This window comes from Alternaria hordeiaustralica, assembly GCF_023758085.1.
Source record: "Alternaria hordeiaustralica strain BMP 2776 chromosome Unknown scaffold_5, whole genome shotgun sequence".
Lineage (NCBI taxonomy): Eukaryota > Fungi > Ascomycota > Dothideomycetes > Pleosporales > Pleosporaceae > Alternaria > Alternaria hordeiaustralica.
Genome location: NW_026056777.1, coordinates 730,873 through 752,511, shown reverse-complemented (window position 1 = coordinate 752,511; position 21,639 = coordinate 730,873). Strand labels below are relative to the sequence as shown.

Below are 21,639 nucleotides of genomic sequence, written 5' to 3'. Positions count from 1 at the left end.
AAGAGAAAGGACGACAGTCATGCCGCGCGGTAGTCTTGTCTTCGGCGTTGGGTGGTGCTTGTCCTGCCTGTTTAGTTTTTGTTATACCTGAGCGAGTGGTTTGGAAGAGCAGAAAGAGATGGCTTTTGGACCTTTCTTGTAGAAACTTGTAGTGTATTATACGTAGCTGTCGAGCTAATTGCGAGAGGTTCTGAATGAACTTGACTGTTCTGATGGGCTTGATGCTGGTGAAGTAAGGCTTTCTACGCGTGTGAGACTATTCCGCAGATACATGGGTATATCTACCAATCATCTTTAACTAGGCAGCAAGCTGCACTGCAACCCCTAACGCGGAAGAGCGGACATGTTGCCCCCGATTGGTATGTCAAGGCAGTACCCAATAGAGGTCCCACGCTACAGCGCTGACATGCGCCATATCGCTTGGCCCTACTAGGCTGCCATGTCGTCTACGTGAGTGACTAGGTATCTGGTCGTGTCTCGCTGTGATTGATCTGCACTGCAATTACTAGCGCGTTCAAGGCAATGTGCTGAATCATGTTCAGCCTGATATCTTTGGCGTCATGACGGCTTTATAGTAGCCTCGCGTATACTGCAATACTTAGCGTCGACGAGATGCGCAAACAGCTGGTACAGCACAGTAACTGCACACGAAGTAGGAAGGTGATGGGTTGCGATGTTCTCCATCACTGAGTAACATCAAGGGCAGCAGCTCTTGTGTACCCGCGTACATGAGTAGGGTAGAGCCATAGCTAGATGACGATGGCCGAGTTTCCTATGAAGACAGTTATACTGAGCGGCACCGGCTACGCGAACCCCTCTGCCAGGTCCACGTAAACCTCAACGCCGATACGCCTCCGCAACAAAGCCATCCCACTCCCCCTTGAGATCATCCTCCAAGCTCCCACCAGAAACCCTCATACCCTCAAACTCCAACGACCCAACACTCGGCACCTCATACAAACAACCATACATCGACCCATCACCCGAGAACGTCATATAACCCGTACACTTGCGACCAAACGTCAACTGTCCAGTCTCCAGATCGCGAAGACGCCAGCCAAGCGAACAGGGTTGGCCTAAACTATCGGAGTCGCCGGGGCCGGGGTTCATCTGGATGATTCCGTCCCAGGCGCCCCAGCGGAATGTCGCCCACCAGATACCGCGGGAGGGGTCGCGGGCGAGTGTGAGGTCGAGGTTGTAGTCGTTGAAGATGGAGCTGGCGGTTTCGCAGGAGATGGAGTAGGTACCGCTGAGGAGGAGGGGTGGCGAGGGTTGGTAGTAGTCTGGGTACGGGTCGGACTTGATGTAGGGTGATGGGTACATCCGGTCGGGGCTGGGCTGGTACTGCTCTTGCTTGATGCGAGACCGTGAGGGAGTCGATGGCGGCGCAGAGATGCGGCTCTCTTGCTTGGTCTTGGGAATAGATCGCTTGGCGGTAGGCTCCTTCTTGATGGGTGCTTTCTTTGGCGCTGGCTCTTTCTTGACTCTCGCAACTTTCTGTGGTGTCGCTACCGGGCTAGGGGCGTTGCTACTAGCACGCTTGCGTTTGGCTGGTGCTGGCTTCCTTGGTGCGTTGTTGCTCGCCTGTTGCGCGTCCATATACTGGCTAAGCGACGCTCCTCCTAAGGCCAAATTGACTTCGAGATAGAATTAGCAGCGTCAAACATCAGGGGTCTTTAAGCCTACCAGTGACGTTGACTCCGCCATTTACACCCTGAGAGCTTCCAAGACCTGACTTGCTAGTAGCTTTCGACTTAGGCGCCTGCTTGCTCACTGCACCACCATTCTTCTTCAATTTCCGATTCTCCGCCTCCCATTCAGCCTTCAGTTCGCTCTCGACCTTCAAAACCCATGCTGGTACTTCAAGTTTGAACTGGTTCATAGCATTCAGGAGTCGCACTTTCGCCGCATTCTTGTCCTTGGTGACCGGTAGTCCATAGTGAATGAGTTGGGCGGTGTAGAAATGCCACACCTGGTCTTTCGCTGGTGTCGCGACTTCAGGCTTTCGACCCTTGCTGTAGAGATTGGGGGCTTTCGGGCAGAGGAGAGCCGCGAGTTCGGCAACACTCGCGCGTCCGTGGTGGTTTCCGTTGCCAGGGTCTGCGTAGAGGACGGATGAGTAGAGGAAGTCGCCACGGCGGGCTGGAGGGGCGAATGTCGCCATGTATTTTGAAGTAATGGGTATCGAAATGGGCTACAATTTGTCCAGCAGATAGTACGTGGGAGATATCCGCGAAGGGGTGTTGCAGAGTGGTAGAGCGGATTGCGTGGGCCGACGGTAGGCTACCAACGAAGCTTGAGTCCGTGCTTGGTCAGAGGAACATCTACGGTTCACTCTTCTACACCCAAAGTTTCCTCGGCGCTTTCAAATCCCGAGGACTGTATGTCTTCTTCTAGCTTAACCCTGATCTGTTCCTCCGCTTTCGCCTTTTCTCTCTTTTTCTTTATTTCCGGACTTCCGTATTCTTTATCGAGATCGGAAACGAGATTGAATATATTGCGCAGAAAGTTGGTGTAGAACTGGGTGTCAAAGGCTTGATGTCGTCGACACAGAATCTTATCCCAATCGTTCTGGTGCTCGTGAAATGCGCAACTATCCTTTACATCGTCATACAAACGCTCACGTAGATGTGGATCTTTTGGTTGGGAGGCTATAATCCACATCACTTCGGCAAGCCAATCATGAGAGAAGCATTTTCTGATGTCTGCTGCAGTCGTGGTGTTCAACGGATAACCGACGAAGACGAAGGCCATCCACTTTAGCAAAAAGATTCGGAACGGCGAATTCGAGAGCAGAGATTTGTCCAAGGCGTCTCTGTCGATCTTCTGACACAGAATACCCGTGGGTCTTTCAAGGTCAACCATCAAGGTCATAATGTCCTGCCTCAACAGCGGCACGTCGTAAACTTCTGCAAAAACATACAAGCGGAGGAATACGTCGCCGTAGAAAGCTGAAATTGCTGTTTCCTGGCGGTAATCTGTGATGCTATTAGCATGTAAAGGGCAGCAGCAAGTAGCGCAGTAATGTACTCCTTGGAACCAGCCAGTCAGGGTTGCTGTTAGGCTTCCTATACCTCGCATTTTCCGTCTCCGTAGTGTCGATCGGGGTAGAGTTCTCATGCCGTGAGGCTTGCGCGTATAGCCAATCCTGGTACAGGCGGAATATGTCTGCCCTGGTATCAGGCAAACTTATTGACCACACCTCTGTTTCGAGGAGGGGACCCCCAAATGCTTTGCGAAAATACCCTGAGTAGAAACATGCGATATCTTTGTGAACTGTGACGACAATGTCATCAAGATCAAGGCGAACAGTGACGTGCGCTTGGCTTATCGTGCTATCGGTACGGATCAGTTTGGTTGACCAATCGAGAGGTCAATAGTTATGATTCGGGTTAGAGCTTGCTGGATTTGATGAGACTCACGAGAATGTCGGACGTTTGGACTTGTGGCTGGTCAGTTGGGCTTCGGCTGGTCTCTTAGCAGCATTTTCCATGGTTATTATGGTGACTTTGAAAAGGGCCAGCGAATTGATCCAGTCTCACTTGCGAGTTTTGGGGAGAGATATGGGAATTGAGCTGTGACTGGAGGGATAGTTTGGGTACAGGTGCTGATGTTACGAGCTGAACAGAGATTTCGGGGCACCTCGGGAAGTGTTGAAGCTTGACGCGTGCGACTATTTGAGACTAGCGCGACCTCGACGCGTCTTCGGTCCTATTGCCATCTTCGCATGCAACATCTGTTCTAGTATTGATCATGAACAGAAAATCAACGCATTGCAGCTCGGTAGTCGTTCAGACTGGTGTCAACACTCTCACATGGACTTGTTAAGGTCTCGACTCATAGACCCAGGTAAGAGCAGGCCTATGGAGACGGGTCGACGCGTGAGATGACGACAGTCTCAGCTCAGCCACCGTGGAGCAAGATCTCATAATCATCGTACGCTTCCAAATCTTCCCAATTGCTTACGGGTGGTTCCATTTGTGACCTACCATCCATTCCTCGGGGAATTGTGAATGAAAAGGTCGAATCTGATGGCAGTCCAACACCGGCCGAGAAGGGTATCGCCTTATCCTCTTTCTTTTCCAACATGTCAGGCTCATACTTTGGGTTTTCCTCCGTCTGCGCTTGTGACTTTGACTCCAGCATGGCATCCCCCATATCGTAAACCTCGCTCATGCATGCTCGCAGAAAGCTAGAGAACCAAAGTCCTTCTTTCTGCTGTCTCATCTTGCAGATCGCAATCGCTTCTTTATGACCCTTATGCTCGTGGAAGTTGCAAGGGTCAGAGAGTTCTTCCTTAACATTTCGTAGGGTTGAGAGGCCTTTCATCGGGACAGCTATCATCAAAAGATCGATCAAGAACGATTGTGGGTATCTTTCGTATCTTTCCTTGGTCATTTTCTCATAATGATATACCGCTCGTGTTTTGACAGCGTACTGACAAAGCGGAGAAGTAGAGGGCAGAGCATCGTAGAGTGTCCTGACCAAGGACGATGACCACTGATCTCTGACACCGTTGTTTTGCCGACTGTAAGTCGTGAGTTCCACCAGAAGTGTCATAACATCCTGTCGTAGCAGTAGCGTATCATACTTGTCGGCGAAAGCGTATAGACCGAGCAGTGTTTTCAGATATGGGTGTTTCATTTGGAACAGAAAATCTTCTTGGATTAGCTTCTATGACACTGGTCAAGAGATGATCTCACCTTCTCTTATTACCCATTCCGCAGGTTTCGACGGACTTGGACGCGGCTCTGATATGGGCGCGGAAGGCGCAGGTTTAGCGTCGGCTATACATTCGTCAGTCACTTGGTCAGATCGAAACCCTACAAGATGCCGAGCGATCTACCTTGTTGGTCTTTCGACACTTTGTTTGAGCCGTCTTCGTCAACGATGTAATCCGTCGACCAGTTGATGGGCTGTTTTAACAGCCAAAATTGAAATAGCCTCATCGTCGAGGCCGATACATCCTGAAGATGGATCGATTTGTCTTCAGATTCACGAAACCCCCCTTTAAATGCACCAGCAAAATAAGCCGAACAAGAGCATAGCAGTTCTCTGTGCAGCAGGTATATCTGCTTCCCCTCGTACGTGTCGGCATCACTGGTGCTGATCGTTACGAAGGTCTGGTCCCGGGATCTTGTCATCAAATTTAGTCTAGGATTACGCGCAACTACTGATTTACGCGAAAAAAAAGTCATAAATATGTAGTATTGAAAGATTCAGTCGCCCGAGAAAGACACGTACAGTAAGGCTGGCCTGGTCCGCTTCGTCTGCGCGGCCGAGGATGAACCAGGCTGTTCCATTACGACAGGCACACACACTCGACGTGTGTATATCCCAGAATACTAGGAACCTCGTATTGGGAAGACGGCAAATGGCGCTCACTGTTGAGGTTCGTGGAGTGTGCATGCGCAATGGAAGGGAAAAGGCGGTGGAACACGCCAGGCGCACCACGTGCTAACGACTTTTGTCTTAGCGCATCTTCCACATCGCGCAACCACGGAGCGACAACCATCACGCCACTGTCTTCACTTCAGACCAACTTCAACATTACACCGTCGACTTGATGTTTCCGGTCCCCAAATCATCGCGAGCTAGGGCGTCCTCTTGTGGCGACCTACTAACTTACCGCCACCCTTGAACATGGACGATGCGTCGGCTACTTGACGCCCCGAAAGTAGAGGAGCTACTCAGGAAACAGCCGCATGTGTATTCTCTGACTCGAGGTAACATCGCTACGTCAAAAAGAACAACTACAAGCAAATTACCCTGCCTTCGGCGACGGCAAGCTACAGCCACAACATCATCTCCCACACAACCACTCACAGACCGCGCGTAATTCTCCTGAACGCACACACATTGCACCCCTACAGCCGGCGACACAAAGTCCCGGAAAGAGAAAACATGGGGCATGGACACGCCGCTCCCGTAAGCGTACCGCAGAGCATGCCTACACATGGCGAGACGCACCCGTAAAAAGCACCCATTCGAGCAGGCTCAGGGATACTTCTTCGAGCTTTCTAGCGCGAAGCTACACATGCACCCTGATTTTTTTCTTCCCACCACACACCACATAATCGTACGACATGCTGGCACATAGTTCAAGCCATAAGCGAGGGGTACCAATCGGCAGCCCTCCGAACGGGTGCTCCCATGACGGCTTTTTGGCGCAAGGTACCTGCCCAACCGTGAGATACAGCAACTCCAGATCGCCGATTGGCGAAGAGTACCATTTCCCACCCCTCCAACCCACAGAGGCAACGGCCGCTGGATACTCCGTGCCAACTGAACTTCACAATCCCCCCATTTCAAATACCCAGATGACAACGCCCAAGTAGCAAGTATGCATTAGTGATAGTAATCAAAGGACAAGGCCAAAAGGATTCCGAAGTGGCTGAATGGCAATTGATCTCGCTACCGCAGCCCCCCGAAGCCTTCAAGACGGCATCAGCAAGCCAGCCGCTCATACCACCATCACCCCCAAGTCTACCAACCATCCACAGCCCCATGATCTACAACGCTCGCCTCGCACTGCAGTTGCAAAAAGACCTTAGGCACAGCCCCACACTCCACGTGTCTATCGTCCAAAAGTCTACCACCTACATTCCCATCCCCACCCATCCATCCCACACACACCACTCACCAAACGCACAGACACCGTTCCCTCGAACCAGCAAGTCCACACCGCGTAGATCAATGTGGCTTCCACCCTTACTCCACCTCCACCTCCACCGCCTTCCTCCCTCCGACATCCGAAATCCGACCCCCGACTCCGACGCGGTCTCCATCCCGCAAACCCGCACGCAACCGTGCCACACCCAAGTCAAGTCAATTGAGGCACAATCGGACCCGCAGCACCGACTTCCGCACCCCCAGTCCCTTCCCAAATCTAGACCGTGCTCGCAAGAGAGGTGATGTGTAATTGTACGGCGTAGTCGCTTCTGAAACAAGCGCGGTGGCCGTGTGTGACGTAAGGATTGCGGCGGGGCGAGGTGAGATGGTTGTTTGAGCAGGGGGTCGAGGCACGTGAGACGGAAGGATTTGGGAGAGGGGAGTGTTGGTATGACGGGTTGCTGGGGTGCGTGATTTGTGTGAGGTGGGTGTTGGTATGATGGTGATATGTGCTGTGATATGGTGTTCTTGATGTGTTGATCGTATGTCTCTTGGGATTTGAATGTGTGATGGGATGGGGTGGTGTTTCATCCTGAGTGCTGGTTTCTGAGAGCATACTGTGACGCGTGCAAACTGAATGTGGAGTACAGCGAATATGCGCAAGGTCACGATGGTAGTAGCGATTGAAGACATAGAGTGCAGTTATGCGTTTTGCATTGAGTTTCAATATTATACACACGCCGCCTCACGAAGAGGAAGACGCAAACCACCAAGCTACCTGCATATTCGAGAGATGTATCGACGATATGCGTATGCGTGCGCTTCAAATGGTGTCCCAGTCCGCCATCAAACAACTTTTGCAACAAAGCAAGCCATGCCGCCAAGGATATATCCAACAGAGGGCTGAACGACGACAACGAGCAAACAGATCGGAGCGCAAGGGAAAAGAAAGAAGAAAAGGGAAAAACATGAAACGATGAGACGAGAAAAAAGAAGGGGTACTCATGTTCGTAGTGTTGTGTCGTCAGCCAACCCCTCAAAAAGCCAAAATCCGGTGGTATCACCATCCCCTAGCTCCGAAGGCTGGAAAAGAAAAAGCAAGAACAAATGCAGTGCGGACATCGTGAATGTATGCCGAACAGAGGAAAACAGACACCGGTCTAAGAGATTAAACGCGAAGACAAGAAGATGAACAAGAAAAACAGCAGACTGGTATCCTTCTAGATGGCTGCGCCATTGATTGCGCCGAAATGCTCATTTCACATGTGTGACGTCGTGACAGGGTATGCTCAGTAGTGGCTACCAGCCATGAGGCTGTGTTGTGGTGGCGCCATGGTCATACCAAGTCCTGGGCCAGGAATGTCGTTGATGGAGTGCGACAGACCGAGGTACTCGTTGCCGGACTCAGGCGAAAGCTCATCCGCGAGCGAGTGGAGGTGGTCTTCCTCGCCCTCGAGGTCGTCTTCTTCTTGGTAGTCACTCAGCGGCTCGCCGTCAGCGCGGGGCTCGTGTGTGCGACGATGTCTAATGAATTAATTAGTATGTGGTTTTCGGTTGGGCGGTAAACAGGGTACATACTGGGCAAGGTTGTCTGAGCGCGAGAAGGCCTTGTTGCACAACGGGCAAACGTATGGTCGTTCTTGTGTGTGGGTGCGTACGTGTCTAAGCGCCAGGGTCAGCGTCTATGCAAAACAACAAATAAAGTGGAGGCCCGAGTGATCGTGTGGTACAAAAATAGCAAGATGGGGAAATTGCGAGCGCTTACCTCTTGAGGTGTTCTAATCTCTTGAAGAGACGACCGCAGGTGGGGATCGGGCAGGAGTGCGACTTCTGGGGGTACGGGCCGATTTCCATCATGGTGGCACTGCGGGCGCGTCGGAAAACTGGTCCTCCTGCACCGGCGGTACGAGCGACCGCGCTGTGCTGGAGGGGGCTCTCGAAGAGCTCGCCGTTGACCAGAGTGTTGAGATCGTCGTGATGCAGCGAAGCGGACTGCGGCTCGGGGCTCTCCTCAACAGTGTTGAGTGGGGTACCCTGGCGGGACATGTCCATGTGAGGCTTCTGCTCAGTCATCTGAGGGTAGCTTGCACCGTTGGTGCTGTTGGGCGAGTTGTGGTTTGACTCATCAACCTCAGCAAGGGGAACGACTGAGCTCGACATTGATCGCCTCAGGTCGCTTGGGCGGTGAACCTGGTGAGCACCTGCACCGGAAGCGGTGACAGCAGCGGCGATACCAGCGGAAAGGGACGAACGCCTCCTACGTTGCTTGTAGGTGGGTGAGCCTTCAATGACGGAGTAGACATTGCCAGGAGCAAATGGCCGGGAAACGCCGGGGTAACCAGAGCCCATCAAGTTTGATGGTGGCATGTTCATGAGAGGGTTGAATGTGTTGGGAACTGGAAGGTCTGGGATAGCGCTGTAGAGACCAGTGTCCTCGTTCGCAATGTAAGCAGGCTCAGCACCGAGACCAATCTGGTGTTGAGGTGGGGTCAATGGCTCGAAAGACATGCCGCGAGTGCTGTAGTCCTCGTAGTGAGAAGAGACGAAGGACGGCGCAGGCGAGTACTCCATGTATGCGGGCATGGAGCTGTGGCGCTGGTGAACTTGGGACAAAGGAATGCCGTTGCGGTCGTACTGGAAGGACTGGCTCATCTCGCGCTGCTCCCGGCTCTTTACAACGGGGTTCTGCATGGAAGGTGGCATTGACATTTGCTGGTGGTACTGGGCCATGGGGTCCTCGTGGTGCATTGGTTGCTGCATTGGCTGCTGCATCTGAGGCATGGATTGCTGTACGGGGACCATGGTTGGTGGGGGCATGGAGTCCATTCTTTGCATGTCGGGCGATGTGCTCTGGTACGATGGCTGGACGTTGTTGTTGAAGGACGAGGAGTTGGTTTGTTGCGCCTTGGTGAGCTGCTCAAAGAGCGACTGGGATGAATCAAATTCGAAGGAAAGAGCGGGTTCGCTGACGGCCATGGTGGTCGCTTCTTGGCCCATCTTCTCGCGCTTGAGATCACGCTCAAGGGCATCAAGGAAGAGCCTGTCGTGGGGTACGCTGTACCAGTAAAAAACCTTCTGCTTCTTCTGTGTTCGGATGCAGTTGTTCTTGTACAGGAAGTCAAGGAATGCGCTCTTGGGCTCTTCCAGGGAAGCATCTGTGCCCGATTTCAGGTTGCGCAGATCTGAGAAGATGCCCTCTTCGAACTTCTTCGAGTTCTTGACTGGGCGGCCAAAGGCCTGGAATCTGAATGACAGGCATCGCACGATGTCTGTGCCTGAGATGTGGAAAAGGTTGTTCCTGCGGACTGTGAGAATTTGAATGAATTAGAGACAAACAGGGCGCTTACCATAGAACACATGAGACGTATTCGCCTGTTGGTAGCAAGAAGCGGCGGATGTATTGGTCGGGTTGCCAGTCAACGGGTGCTGATATGAGGAAGTACTTGACTGCAGGCGCGTTAGTATGCAGGAGGACCAAGGTCAATGCGCGGGCACGTACGGTTGTCGACCTGCTGTAGGGCAACGACACTGTCCGGCGGGAGGCTTTGCTGGGCGTCCTGGTCTAATAGAAAAGTCTCGGGCGCGACAGAGCGTGCCTGGGGTGGCGGCATCTGCTGGTGGTGTTGGGATGGATACATGGTGCGCTGCAACACGTTCCTCTGTACAGGTGTTTGAAGTGGGAACGTCAGACGCGGTGGCCCTTCTTGGGGTTGGATGGAACACGAGGGAGGGCTCGACGAGGACCTGCCAGGATCGAAAACGAAAGAGTGTCAGGCTATGTTTAAAAGGATAGATAATAAAACGCGACGGTGGTGCGGATAATAAAAACGTGAGGAACCTGCCTCAGATAGCAGTCTCAAGAATTCACCAAGAAGGTACAGCTCTGGGAGGGGGATACGAAACGCAAATCTGAGGGGGCAGCGGCAGCTTTAGGTGTCGGAGGGCGTGTGAAACAGGAGGCTAGTGGTCTCACATTGATCTATTTCCGCACACCAGTCAGCGGCCTGGCCAGTGCAGGTAGCGCGGCCAATTGGGGCGCCGAGGCGAGCGCAGCGGCCAGTTGGCCGGCAGGGGTGCGGGCGACTCGTGCTGCGGCCGTGCATGCCGTGGTGAGCGCAGCGCGAAAGGTTGGCTAATGTGCTGGCCTGGCCGCCCATGCTCTCGACGAAGCGGCTTTTTCTGCTGAATTTGCTCTGGGATCCCCCAACTTGCTCATCTCCCCGGGCGCATGTTGCTGGGACGCGCGCCCGGGGCAGGTGCGTGCCTGGGCTGCCCTTTCCTTCGCCTTGTTCGCTTTCGCTCGCGCCTTCCTCACGCTTCCTGTCTGTGCCTCTGTGCCTGCTTCCCTGCTGCTGCTCGCCGCCCGCGCCTGCCCTGCGCGCCCTCGGCGCAGAGGCCACATCCGGCCTAGCCCCGCCAGCCGCAGACACTCGAAAACCTTAACCCTCGCTTGCAGCCCACCACGAGGCCCTCGCGACACAGACGTCCAGTTTGCCCATCTAGAGTATCGATCATCGCGGTCCGATGCCTGCCGCGCTGCTTCATGCCATGGAAAACACGCTGCTTGCGTCAGTTTAGCTTCGAGGCCTGGCAGGGAACCCGAGCCCAACTCCAGCGGCCATCGTCATGTGCCCGAGTGCCACCACCACCGCTGCCGGCCCTGCAGAGGCGCAACTCTAACCACCACCTAGAAGCCCGCCGGCCGCCGTCGTCCCATGGTCGCCAGAACGACATGTCGGATTCTGGACAACCGTCGTCCGGCGCACCTTCTACTGCATCCTCGACACTTCCTTTTGCCGCATCCGTCCGCTGTCAAGACACGCTGCACTGCCAGTCTGCTACCAGCCATTCCCTGATGCGCATGTGAACCATGTTTGCCTACTTTGGAGTACTGCTTCGATGGCCGGCAATCGTGTCGCGCAGAGGATCGATCACCCAGACCGCGCTACCAATGCAGGAACATCACTCTGCAGCTTCGTGCAAATTCGGCCAGTGCGTCACGGGTACATGTCGTCAGTGACCACCACCCAGCCTCGTCGCTGAAGTCATCACTCGTGGCTGGTCCATCGTCCAAGTGTGGTGCGTCTAGATGCAGGAACCAGCAGAAGTAGCACGCTGGGCATGGTTTGATCTTCATCTGAAACGCGCTTTTTAGCCAGCCTGCGGGAGCGGCCATCGCCTCTTGCAAATCTCCCAGCTCATCGTGAAGCAGCATCTGATCCAATCTGTCGCCATTTGCTTGTCACCTCCTCAGGTCTGCGGTTGTCATCCACACACTACGAGCGCGTCCTCTGCCAGGACTGAAGCCTCTCTGGCCGGCGTGACGCTTCGCTCGCAAGCCAGTGAGATAGCGGACCTCGTTTCAGAACTTACTTTTGGCTAGCCGTTATCCACCGGCCACCGCCGCTCATTGGTCGGGGAACGAATCAAAACCTTCGGCGTCATTCCCTCTCGCGTACAAGCGCTGCTGCAATAGGGCAGCATTACCTAGACATTCATGCGTTATGAAGACCTCATGTCACAGACACCGCGTACGCTCCAAGCTCTTGCTTTGCAATTCATGAGGTGGGGATCTCTGTTAGTGGAGCTGTGCACGCCTGAGCACATGAATGCTGGACTCATAGCACCCCACCATATGCACGCAACGAATCGCATCTCCACACTATTCAACGTTTCTTGACCGATTGCGGACTGTGCGATACTTTCGGTCTACTCATATCCGACACTCGCTGTTGAGCCCACATCGCGGGCGAACCCATATCTGAATCCACGACGCAAACATCGGCGCCGTTTCTGCGGGACTTGTGCGTGACCGTCGACCTGCAGTACCGTTGCCGAAAACAAATGTTCGCGGGGGTGCAGGTGTACTAGTGATGATACGCCTGGCGGAGTAAACAACATTTCGGGTTGGTGTGCAAAGGTACCTGCGTTAGCGGAGCCTGGAGTCGCGCTCCTGAAACTCGTGGCCCTCCGTCCAACTGCCGCAAGCGGACACGAGATGCCGGTCAAAAGTGGAATGGCTTCGCTTCAACGTCGCGTGTGATTAGGAACTGCGTGCGAAATCTGCGCTTGCCCTTATCATGCAGTGATATAGGAGCATTAGGTTAGGAGCGTGGAGTGCGAACCACCACATCAAATATTGAATAACCGTTAGTGCTATTGGAAGTCATGGCCTGCAGCAACATACAGAACTTGTCCAGCAGAATAGGGATAGCGATGCGCGTCCGTCGATAAGATGTCTTGAGTAATCGTGCTTTGGCGACTTGGTTCAGGAACAGACGGCAATGGACGAGTCTGGCAAGTTTAGCCGTTGCGATCGCATCGAATAACCGATGAACCCCCTTTTGCTGTGCAGCATCAAATACCCACGCATAATTCCTACCTCGAAAACTTAAATTGATCCAGTATTCAAGCAGACCTCCCGTGCCACTGTCGCAAGCTTGAGGTTGCTCACTTCTGGCAGGAATGACGAGTCAAGTCAGTGCTCCTCTAAGCACAAGGCAGCGTTGGCAGAACAGCCGAAGCAGGGTCGTTTCCGTGTTTAGGGCGTTGATCTGCCATAACCGTGTATCAGATACTCGGAGGCTGGGTATCAGACTGTCGGCAGTTTCAGGTCCATTTGTCACTTGCAGAAGGGTCCACGAGGACGACGTTGCCAGCGCGTGGCGGGTTGATCAAACTACCCGTGAGTAGTTCTCGCAGGCTCGAGCCTGAGCTGATCTGAAGATCGGTAAATGCTTGGAGATCTCAACGCTAGACAGACACGGAAAGTGTACCTTGGTTGTGTAACCCGAAGATTTCCCGCACGCTGTGAAGAGCTGGATTCTGCCTTTGCATTACGCTCTTCTGGAACGCTTCTACGTGCTTGACTACTGAGCCCCACTCCGGTCATCGTCATTGCGCAATAGTGTGAGCTGAGTTCATGGCGTGGAGGCAGGACGATTAGAGTTTCTCAGCGGATAATGTGGGCTACTAACGAAGCGAAGCCACTGGATGTCCTAGTGTCCTGATGCACGACGCATGACACATGGCAGATCCAAAGTCAATCCCGGAGACAAGCTACTGCAGCCATTGAGAAGGGCGGCCCGTAGCATCGAGAGAAGTGGTGTGCGATTTTATCAGGGATTTCCGGATCTCACAAGTGCTCGAAAATCGAGATGCCTGTCAAACTGAGCTTAGGGGCGCTGGCTCTAGGAAGATTCCTGTATCATATGCAGACTATAGATGTAGCCAAGAGGTCGTGACCCCGGAGATTAGCAGAGGGTCTGCAACCCCGCTGGAATCGATAGTCGTTGCTTCCATTTACGGACTGTGCAACTTCGCGATAGCGAATCCTCAACCACTCACGTGGTGGTGCCTGAGTCAATGGCTCACTCCTTTGCTCGGTAAGACCCGGGCGATCAGTAGATCCCGTTCTTGCGACAACTGCGGCTATCGCGACATCTAGACTGAACAACTGACAGTGGCTAGGTTACATGACGAATTCAGAAGTCGGCCGAGGAGGAGTCCAAATGAAGAGGCAAAGAAGAGTGATTTGCGCACCTAGCCATGCAGCAGGGAAGTCCAAGTGCGGAACTTGGAAGAAGTCCCGCGGGTCAGTCTGAGACTGACGATGCGTGGAGAAGCGGCTGAACAGCTGAACCAAGCATCCGCAGTGTTTGAACGCATGATGCTCCTGGTAGGCGCGGGATGTCCTCGGCGATGTCGAATGATCGTGGCAAGAGCGCAAGCGTGTCCAGCCACTGGAGTGAATGAGCGATCGAAGACACGCTTTAGCAGCCTTGAGACGTGGAAGCTCAGCCGAGCTGGGCCGTCTGCTCATACTTTCTAAGCTGTTTCAACTGCTGCTAACGGTATTCCAGTTCTTCTAGAACGCAGCCAAGGTGTCAACTCAATGTTGAGCAGCTGTTCGCACCACGAGTGTCAGTCCCCGTAGTCGCTGCTGGTGGCGTCGTCTAGGATGCGTCAGGTCGTTCGATGTGAAAAGTCTGAGACCCTGGAGATGCGTCTATCGATATCACTAGGATATTGCCCGCAGTATCGCCGCGAGGTGACTAGGCGTTTCCTCTGGCGAGCCTACGAATACGCTGTACAGCCCGCCGCTTTGGATCGACGTGTTGGGGTGGCGAGTCTCAAGTATATGAACGTACTGCATGCAAGTGAGTTTCCCTAGCGTCTGCATAGACGTTGTTGACCGGTGAGGGTACAGTTCGTTCATTAGCAACGATAATGTGTGTGGCAAAAATAGATCTGCGCTGATAGCTCGCAAGCGCTCTTTCGTGGCGAAAATCATCGCTTCGTCTTCCTTTGATCAGATTGCAATGTAGTCGTCTCATCAGGTAGAAGATGTGAAGAGAGGAAGTGAAGACATAGTTTGTAAGACGGCTTCTGCTTTTGTCGCTAGTGGCTCTTGGCAAACTCCGACGGCAGCTGCGAGCTTCAAGCTCACCCTCAGCGCGACCGCAAACACGCGAATGCATCCGCGTCGATGATTTCTATACTCACGGCGAGGGCCTACACACCTTGTCGCACTATTGCAGCTTTCTCAGAAGCTTCTCTCAGCCTAAAAACGCTTTCGCGACGTGCACAGCATCCACAAGCTTTGTGCTCGGCCTCCTCACGTGCTTCGTGTACCTGGAGTCGCGATGACGTCAACCTAAGCCGACGTTCCATAGTGCACACACCCTGGAAGCATTGTGGAATTCGTCCTGCTAGTCTATTCAGTACTTCGACTACACGAAGACTGAAGCTTGAAGATGAAGCAACCGGTTCTCCTGCTCCTAGAAGCGGTACAGAGGTAGGCGCAAATTTTCATACCAACAGCATAAGTCCGGTCATATCTGAGGATATGACCCTGTACATTAAGCCTGATATATGCTTCCTGCGAGTGTCAACTTCCTCTGTAATACTCGAGCTCTGCGAGAGTGTCCCGTTCTGAAGCTTCCGAATTTCTTGCCCTAGTTTTCCTGTCTTTTTATGGTCACTGGAAAGAGTTCCAGAAATTCCACACCCAACATGACATCTTATATCACCAACTGTTATAGCTAACCATATTCCTGCAGCCTTCACCCGCCTCCACCTCCGCCAAATTAGCTACAACCCTCAAATCCACCCTCAAACTCGATAAACCGCGTCACGAGCAAATCTACAACCTCCCCAACATCCTCACATTTTCGCGACTCATAGCTACCCCTGTAGTCGGATACCTAATCATCCACGACCAACATCTCTACGCCTTCTCCCTCTTCGCCTATGCCGCCTTTTCCGACCTACTCGATGGCTGGATCGCGCGCCGCTGGAACCTCCAAACCGTGGTCGGCAGCGTCGTCGACCCCATGGCCGACAAGCTCCTAATGACAACATTGGTAACATGCCTGGCAGTCAATGGAAGTCTTCCGATGCCACTCGCCGCACTGATTCTGGGAAGAGATGTCAGTCTGGCAGTGAGTGCGTTTTACTACCGGTACGCCAGTCTACCCGCACCCAAGACAATGGCCAGATACTGGGATTTCAGCTTGCCAAGCGCAGAGGTACACCCCACTACCATATCCAAGTTCAACACCTTTCTGCAGTTGAGTCTGTTGGGAACGCTACTTTGCACAAACCTGCTACATGATCCTTCCGCCACGACATCCGCAGCTGGCGGCTTGCTCCTGTCGATCCAAGATATACTAGGAGGCGAAGAAGGCGTCAAGACGATGATCCAGGGCATGTCAGCCATCGTGGCTAGCACGACGATGTACAGTGGTCTCGAGTACACCTGGTCCAAGAAAGCAGTCGTCATCTTGGGCGGCGATGAAGCCTTGAAGAGGAAACAGGGTTTCCGCGGCAGGATGATCATGGCGGGTGGCTTTGGTTCTTTCATTGCGCTTGCGGCGTACTTGTGGTTCAATGGTCAGGCTGAGGAGGACTTGAAGAAGAAGGCCAACAAAAAGCTGGGTACCAAAAGTGCATGAGCGGTGTTAGTACGTCATTTCTGTATTGTAAGAGATGGTATCCACTAGGTATTCGATAGCGGATACGAGGATGTGAAAATAAAACGGTGTGGATCTACTGCCCATTCCTCTACTCGGGAATGCATGACCACATGCAGCGCCTTCATCCCTTCGTCCCGTGCCGCTCTTTGTTTCAATAAAGTCAGCAGCTCCATGTTTCAGCCACCACCATATATCGAATTTCCTAATCTGGTCATGAATGCTCATAATGATGCTTCTACATTTTCTTCCAGTAACTTCTTAATTTCTCAATGCTAGTGGAGCAAACTCGAGTGTTCACAAAAGAACGTAAAAATATGAGAAAGAAGGGGAAGGTTTGCAGCTATTAGAGTAACATGATTGAACATGTGAAGTGGCGATGGGAGCGAATACGAACTGCCTAAGATGTAGCGTGTACGCGTAAAAAACTCAATAACGAAAGAAACGGAGCATGCTGCACAGTTTGAAGATAGGCGATATATCCTTCGTAAATATATGTTTACATATAAGCGCTGCCGCGACAACCTAGAATACATAGACTACATTACACATCGTCCCACAACCCATGTCTACTTCAACGACGCCCTCCCCTCCCACGTCCCCACCGCCTTACTAAACAGCTCCTTACACGGAACCCTCGAGCCCAATCTCGCACACAGCAAGAACGCGCCCGAAAGTTTCCGATGAAGCGAGTACGTCTCTTCCGGCGGCGGCGCAAGCCTCTCTTTGACCATAACGGGGATCAAGCCACGCACTCTATCCGTAATCGTTTGGTCTCTGAAGTCGTATATCTCGGGTCCACTACCGCTAAACGGTTCGGCAAGCGTTAGCACACTTTGGATATGCGCGTCGAGCATGGCGGGGCTCTCGTTGCCGGTTAGATAGCCGAGTTCGACAGAGAGGTCGCGGAGAGAGGAGCGGTCGCCTTTGGAGGCTGCGATCAGGATTTTGATGTAGGGTTCGACGAACTTGTCGGGGTAATCTCGCGAAGCACCGAAGTCTAGCAGTTCGATCTTCTGGGCGGAGGCGTTGTAGAGGAAGTTTGTCCAGTTGGGGTCGGTTTGCATGAACTTAAACTCTACAATCTCGCGGAGACAGAGACGGAGGATTTGCGTGCCGATCCAGTCGCGTTGCTCCTGGGTTAGAGTCTTGAGTTTGGTGACGCCGACACCGTGCATGAGCTCTGCGGTCAGGACGGTGGGGCCACAGGCTTCGGGGAAGACTTTAGGGACGGTGAAGACATCAGTGTCGTCTTGAAGGAGGTTGCGGAACCGAGTTTGGCATTCGGCTTCGCGCGTATAATCGCATTCCCAACCCAATTCTGTTCGGGCGTTGGTGATGGTCTTGTCTAGGTACAGACCCTTTGGCAGGAGACGCGATGCGGTTAGGAGAATGGAAAGGTTGCTAAGGTCGGAGTCGATGGAGTTGGCAACGCCAGGATATTGGACCTTCACAGCTACTGCCTGGCCATTAGACTTGAGTACTGCTTTGTGTACCTGTCCGATCGATGCCGCTGCGATAGGTACATCTTCGAACGATTCGAAAAGATCGCGCCAATTGTCCCCAAGGTTGCTGCTCAAGACCTTGTTTCGTTGTGAGGCCGGCATATAGTCTGCGCTATCCTGCACCCGTTGCAAGACATCATGGATCGCTGGTGGCAGCATCTTGATGTCTTGGAAACTGATCATTTGTCCAAGCTTGAGAGCGGCACCTCGCATGCGGGAGAGCTTTGCGACCAGTATTTCCATGTTTCCAGGGCTCAGCATTAGCGAGCCACCAGTTGACGCAGCACTGCCGGTCGCTCGTCGAAGACCTTCACCGACAGCTCCGAGTGCCATGCTTGTGCCTAGACCAGCGTACTGCCATATGCGACCGAACCGTGACGAAGGGACTCTCGACTCTCGCAGCGCGTATGATGACTTCTCTGGCTGGGTCGCTACCTCATTTGGTGACTATTGTACAACTGTCAGCAAATCAGCAGGCTTCAGGCTAGTAGATGGATTTGGCATACCTCAGACGCAGCCGCGTTTGACTGCACGTCCTGGGCAAGTTGAGATGCCAGGTCTTCCATCTCCTTTGAGGAAGTCGCGGATTGAGCCCCCTGAATCGGTTTTGACTGCGTCAACGGTTGACTTTGTTGCTGTACCGAGGGCACAGGTCTATCGTCGAGTGGATGCCTGCCGGTGGTCTTTGCTACGGGCCTGTCGTCCAACGGATGTCTACCACTGGTCTTCCGCTCTGCATATTCCTTTCTCGAGAAAGGATCGCTTCCTAGCATCCTAGCAACTTTTCTCGAGTGAAAGACATCCGTGTTGATACCCTCTGGTAGGTCTTCCTCTACTTGCCCCTGCACCGGCTTGGGTACGTTGTAGAACACATCCTGATTCATTTGCTTGTCCGATACGTGTTCGTCGCTTTGCTGTTTTGTTCCTGAATTCCGAGGTATCTGTGATTGAGGTTGCGACGAGGCTGTTGGTTGCGATTCAACCGATCGGGTGTAGAACACGTCTCTGTCATGACCCTTCTGCAGCTTCTCTGCCTGTGGAGATATCGGCGTCTGTTGAGGGTCGTTCGCGTGTGCGGGGATCGTTTCAGCGGTTTGTGTAGAGGCGCCCCTGGGGTTGCCGGGAAGCGGTATTGTGGTCTCCGTAGATTCTACCGGTTTGATGCCATCGTCCTTGTGACGAACTTGTTCACCCTGGTCCTCAGCCAGAGGTTCCTTCGGCGCCTCATGTACTGGCCTCTCGGAGAACACATCCTTGCCCTGTTTCTCTTGTTCGAGTGTCAACCCTTGGCTTGGTATGGTGCCGTCTGGTAGCGGGGATCTGGGGGCCTTCTTCTGCTCGACCTCCAATTCTTCTGTGGGCGGAGGCGCCTGAGAGCTGTTTTGACCCGATCGATCGTAGTGGTGATCCTGATCTACGCCCTCCCTAGCACCCTCCACTGGTGCATTCCCCTGTACTGTGTCTCTTTTAGGTATATCCGCCTGCTGTGTCCATTGTGTGTTCGTCGCCCGCTCGGCTGCGGCTTTTGCGTACGAGGGAGCTTCTTCGCTGAAGCGTTGTGAGAGGGCGATGGCAGCGGCTGCCGTGAGGGTGACGCGGTCCGTCTGGTTCTTGACGGCTTTGGCTAGGGACGAGGTTTTGTTGTAAGCGTCCCACTGATTAGAGCGAAGCGCGACGTGCTTCTGTGCGACAGATTTGGAGGCATTGAAGAGCTTGGCGGCATCGACAAGCCGTCTACCTGCCATTTCGATCGGATGAAAGGGCTACCGGGAGGCGCGACACATGACGAGGGGTGCTGTAGCTTTGCGTAAGCTGCGGAGGCTCTCGTGAGGCCATCGAAAGTTATGCGCGTCATAGCCGGATGGGGTTAGGCTGGAGTGCGGAAATGGCGCGATTGGCTGGCCATCATAGCCGACAAGGGTCTTGATCGTCTAGTGGGGCAGCCAGCTGCATCTATACCCTCAACAGCGCGACATTTGATTTACTGTACTCGCCTGACGCTCCCTTGAAATCCTACCGCAATCGGTCCCTTTTCACTTTTGGTAACCAATCAGACTTCGTAGCCATCTGTCACGACAAGTCAACCAGTGCTTGGTGCCTAAGTAGCGTCAGTCGGTACTTCCCAGCCGCACGGGAAGATAGCAACTATTCGGCCTATCAGTCTCGACTGATTCAGGCACAAGATACAAGTGTTCTCTTAGCAGCCTTCCGAAAACCCCAGACAGCCTCAAAATTCTACGCCGAAGTCCCGGACGTAACCAGGATCCGTTCATTCAAACAAACCCAAGAGAGTTGCAAACATGAAAGTCGCCTGTCTCCAATTCGCCCCAGAAGTCGGGCGCGTCCCAGAAAACATCCAAAGAGCAGAACGCATCCTCCAGTCCACCGCCATTCCTCACGACCTAGCCTGGCTCGTCCTCCCCGAACTCGCCTTCTCTGGGTACAACTTCCAATCTCTGGAGGAGATCCAACCCTTCCTCGAGCCTACCACATCCGGCATCTCAACCCAATGGGCACAGAAAGTAGCAAAACACTACAACTGCCACGTCACAGTCGGTTACCCAGAAATCACCACCCCAGCCACCAATCCCGCGGACAGTCAAACGCAGTACAACTCCACCGTCACTGTATCGCCAGATGGAGAAATACTAAACAACTACCGGAAATCCTTTCTTTACTACACAGACGAGACATGGGCATCTGAAGGACCGGGCTCGAAGTCGCATAAACTATCCAATCCCTCATCGCCAGATTCTCCCTTCTATGCCGGCCAACTCGGTAGCCTGGGGAAGGTTACCATGGGGATATGTATGGATATAAATCCTTACAAGTTTGTCTCCCCATGGGCTGACTACGAGTTCTCTACTCTCGCTCTTACATCACAATCCCCCATTGTTTGCATAAGCATGGCTTGGCTATGTCATCTCACGCCTGCGGAACTTGTACAGGAGCCATCGCAGCCAGATATAGCGACGGTAGCGTACTGGGTTGAGCGCTTCCAACCGCTTGTTGAGGCCAAGGGGGATAAACCCATCTATATCATCATGGCGAATCGGTGTGGAATGGAGAAGGGCGTCTGCTATGCAGGCAGCAGTACGGTGATAAAGATCGAGAAGGGTGTCGTCAGTCTGTATGAGACAGCGGGCAAGAGCGAGGAGACTTGTTTGATCGTGGATCTGACCCAGCGACCCAAGTTCCAGGTGAGGAGTGGGAGGTGATGGGTCAGAGAACGTCGACATGAGGGCTTCACCTTATACGGGGAAACCCCTAAACACCCCGGAGCCTACAAATCTTCCGATTCGTTTGCTCCTATCATAGTGTAGTCTGCAGACCTGTTTGGGGCTTTCCTTGTCTGAGGTGGCTTGCTTTCCGAGGCATGTTCGCTAATGTGGCCATCCGTAGGCCGATCGGACGTACGACAGAGACCGCCTTGGGCTGATACTGAGACGCTTACCGTTACCGTTTCAACGGCGATTGTTGCCGGCCGCTCCAAAGAAACCTTACGCGCGGAGGTGATCGTCGTAGAACGGTTTCTCCAAGAAGTCGCC

At 53.2% G+C, this 21,639-nt stretch overlaps 5 protein-coding genes across 5 annotated transcripts; 2 read left to right on the top strand and 3 right to left on the bottom strand.

Moving 5' to 3' along the window:
• Positions 1 to 837: 837 nt before the first annotated feature.
• Positions 838 to 2,164, bottom strand: J4E84_003578 (uncharacterized protein; the record flags this gene model as incomplete). Its single annotated transcript, XM_049386190.1, has 2 exons — positions 838 to 1,637; positions 1,687 to 2,164. The coding sequence occupies 2 exons, from the start codon at positions 2,162 to 2,164 to the stop codon at positions 838 to 840; spliced, it is 1,278 nt and encodes a 425-aa protein (XP_049246039.1).
• Positions 2,165 to 7,901: 5,737 nt separating this feature from the next.
• On the bottom strand, positions 7,902 to 10,223 carry J4E84_003577 (uncharacterized protein; the record flags this gene model as incomplete). Its single annotated transcript, XM_049386189.1, has 5 exons — positions 7,902 to 8,136; positions 8,191 to 8,274; positions 8,378 to 9,910; positions 9,960 to 10,059; positions 10,112 to 10,223. 5 exons carry the CDS (start codon positions 10,221 to 10,223, stop codon positions 7,902 to 7,904), a joined length of 2,064 nt encoding a protein of 687 aa, XP_049246038.1.
• A 5,237-nt stretch (positions 10,224 to 15,460) lies between these two features.
• Positions 15,461 to 16,568, top strand: J4E84_003576 (uncharacterized protein; the record flags this gene model as incomplete). Its single annotated transcript, XM_049386188.1, has 3 exons — positions 15,461 to 15,468; positions 15,574 to 15,580; positions 15,675 to 16,568. The coding sequence occupies 3 exons, from the start codon at positions 15,461 to 15,463 to the stop codon at positions 16,566 to 16,568; spliced, it is 909 nt and encodes a 302-aa protein (XP_049246037.1).
• Positions 16,569 to 17,155: 587 nt separating this feature from the next.
• J4E84_003575 (uncharacterized protein) lies at positions 17,156 to 19,836 on the bottom strand (the record flags this gene model as incomplete). Its single annotated transcript, XM_049386187.1, has 2 exons — positions 17,156 to 18,538; positions 18,598 to 19,836. The coding sequence occupies 2 exons, from the start codon at positions 19,834 to 19,836 to the stop codon at positions 17,156 to 17,158; spliced, it is 2,622 nt and encodes an 873-aa protein (XP_049246036.1).
• Positions 19,837 to 20,391: 555 nt separating this feature from the next.
• On the top strand, positions 20,392 to 21,309 carry J4E84_003574 (uncharacterized protein; the record flags this gene model as incomplete). Its single annotated transcript, XM_049386186.1, has 1 exon — positions 20,392 to 21,309. One exon carries the CDS (start codon positions 20,392 to 20,394, stop codon positions 21,307 to 21,309), a length of 918 nt encoding a protein of 305 aa, XP_049246035.1.
• Positions 21,310 to 21,639: the final 330 nt, after the last annotated feature.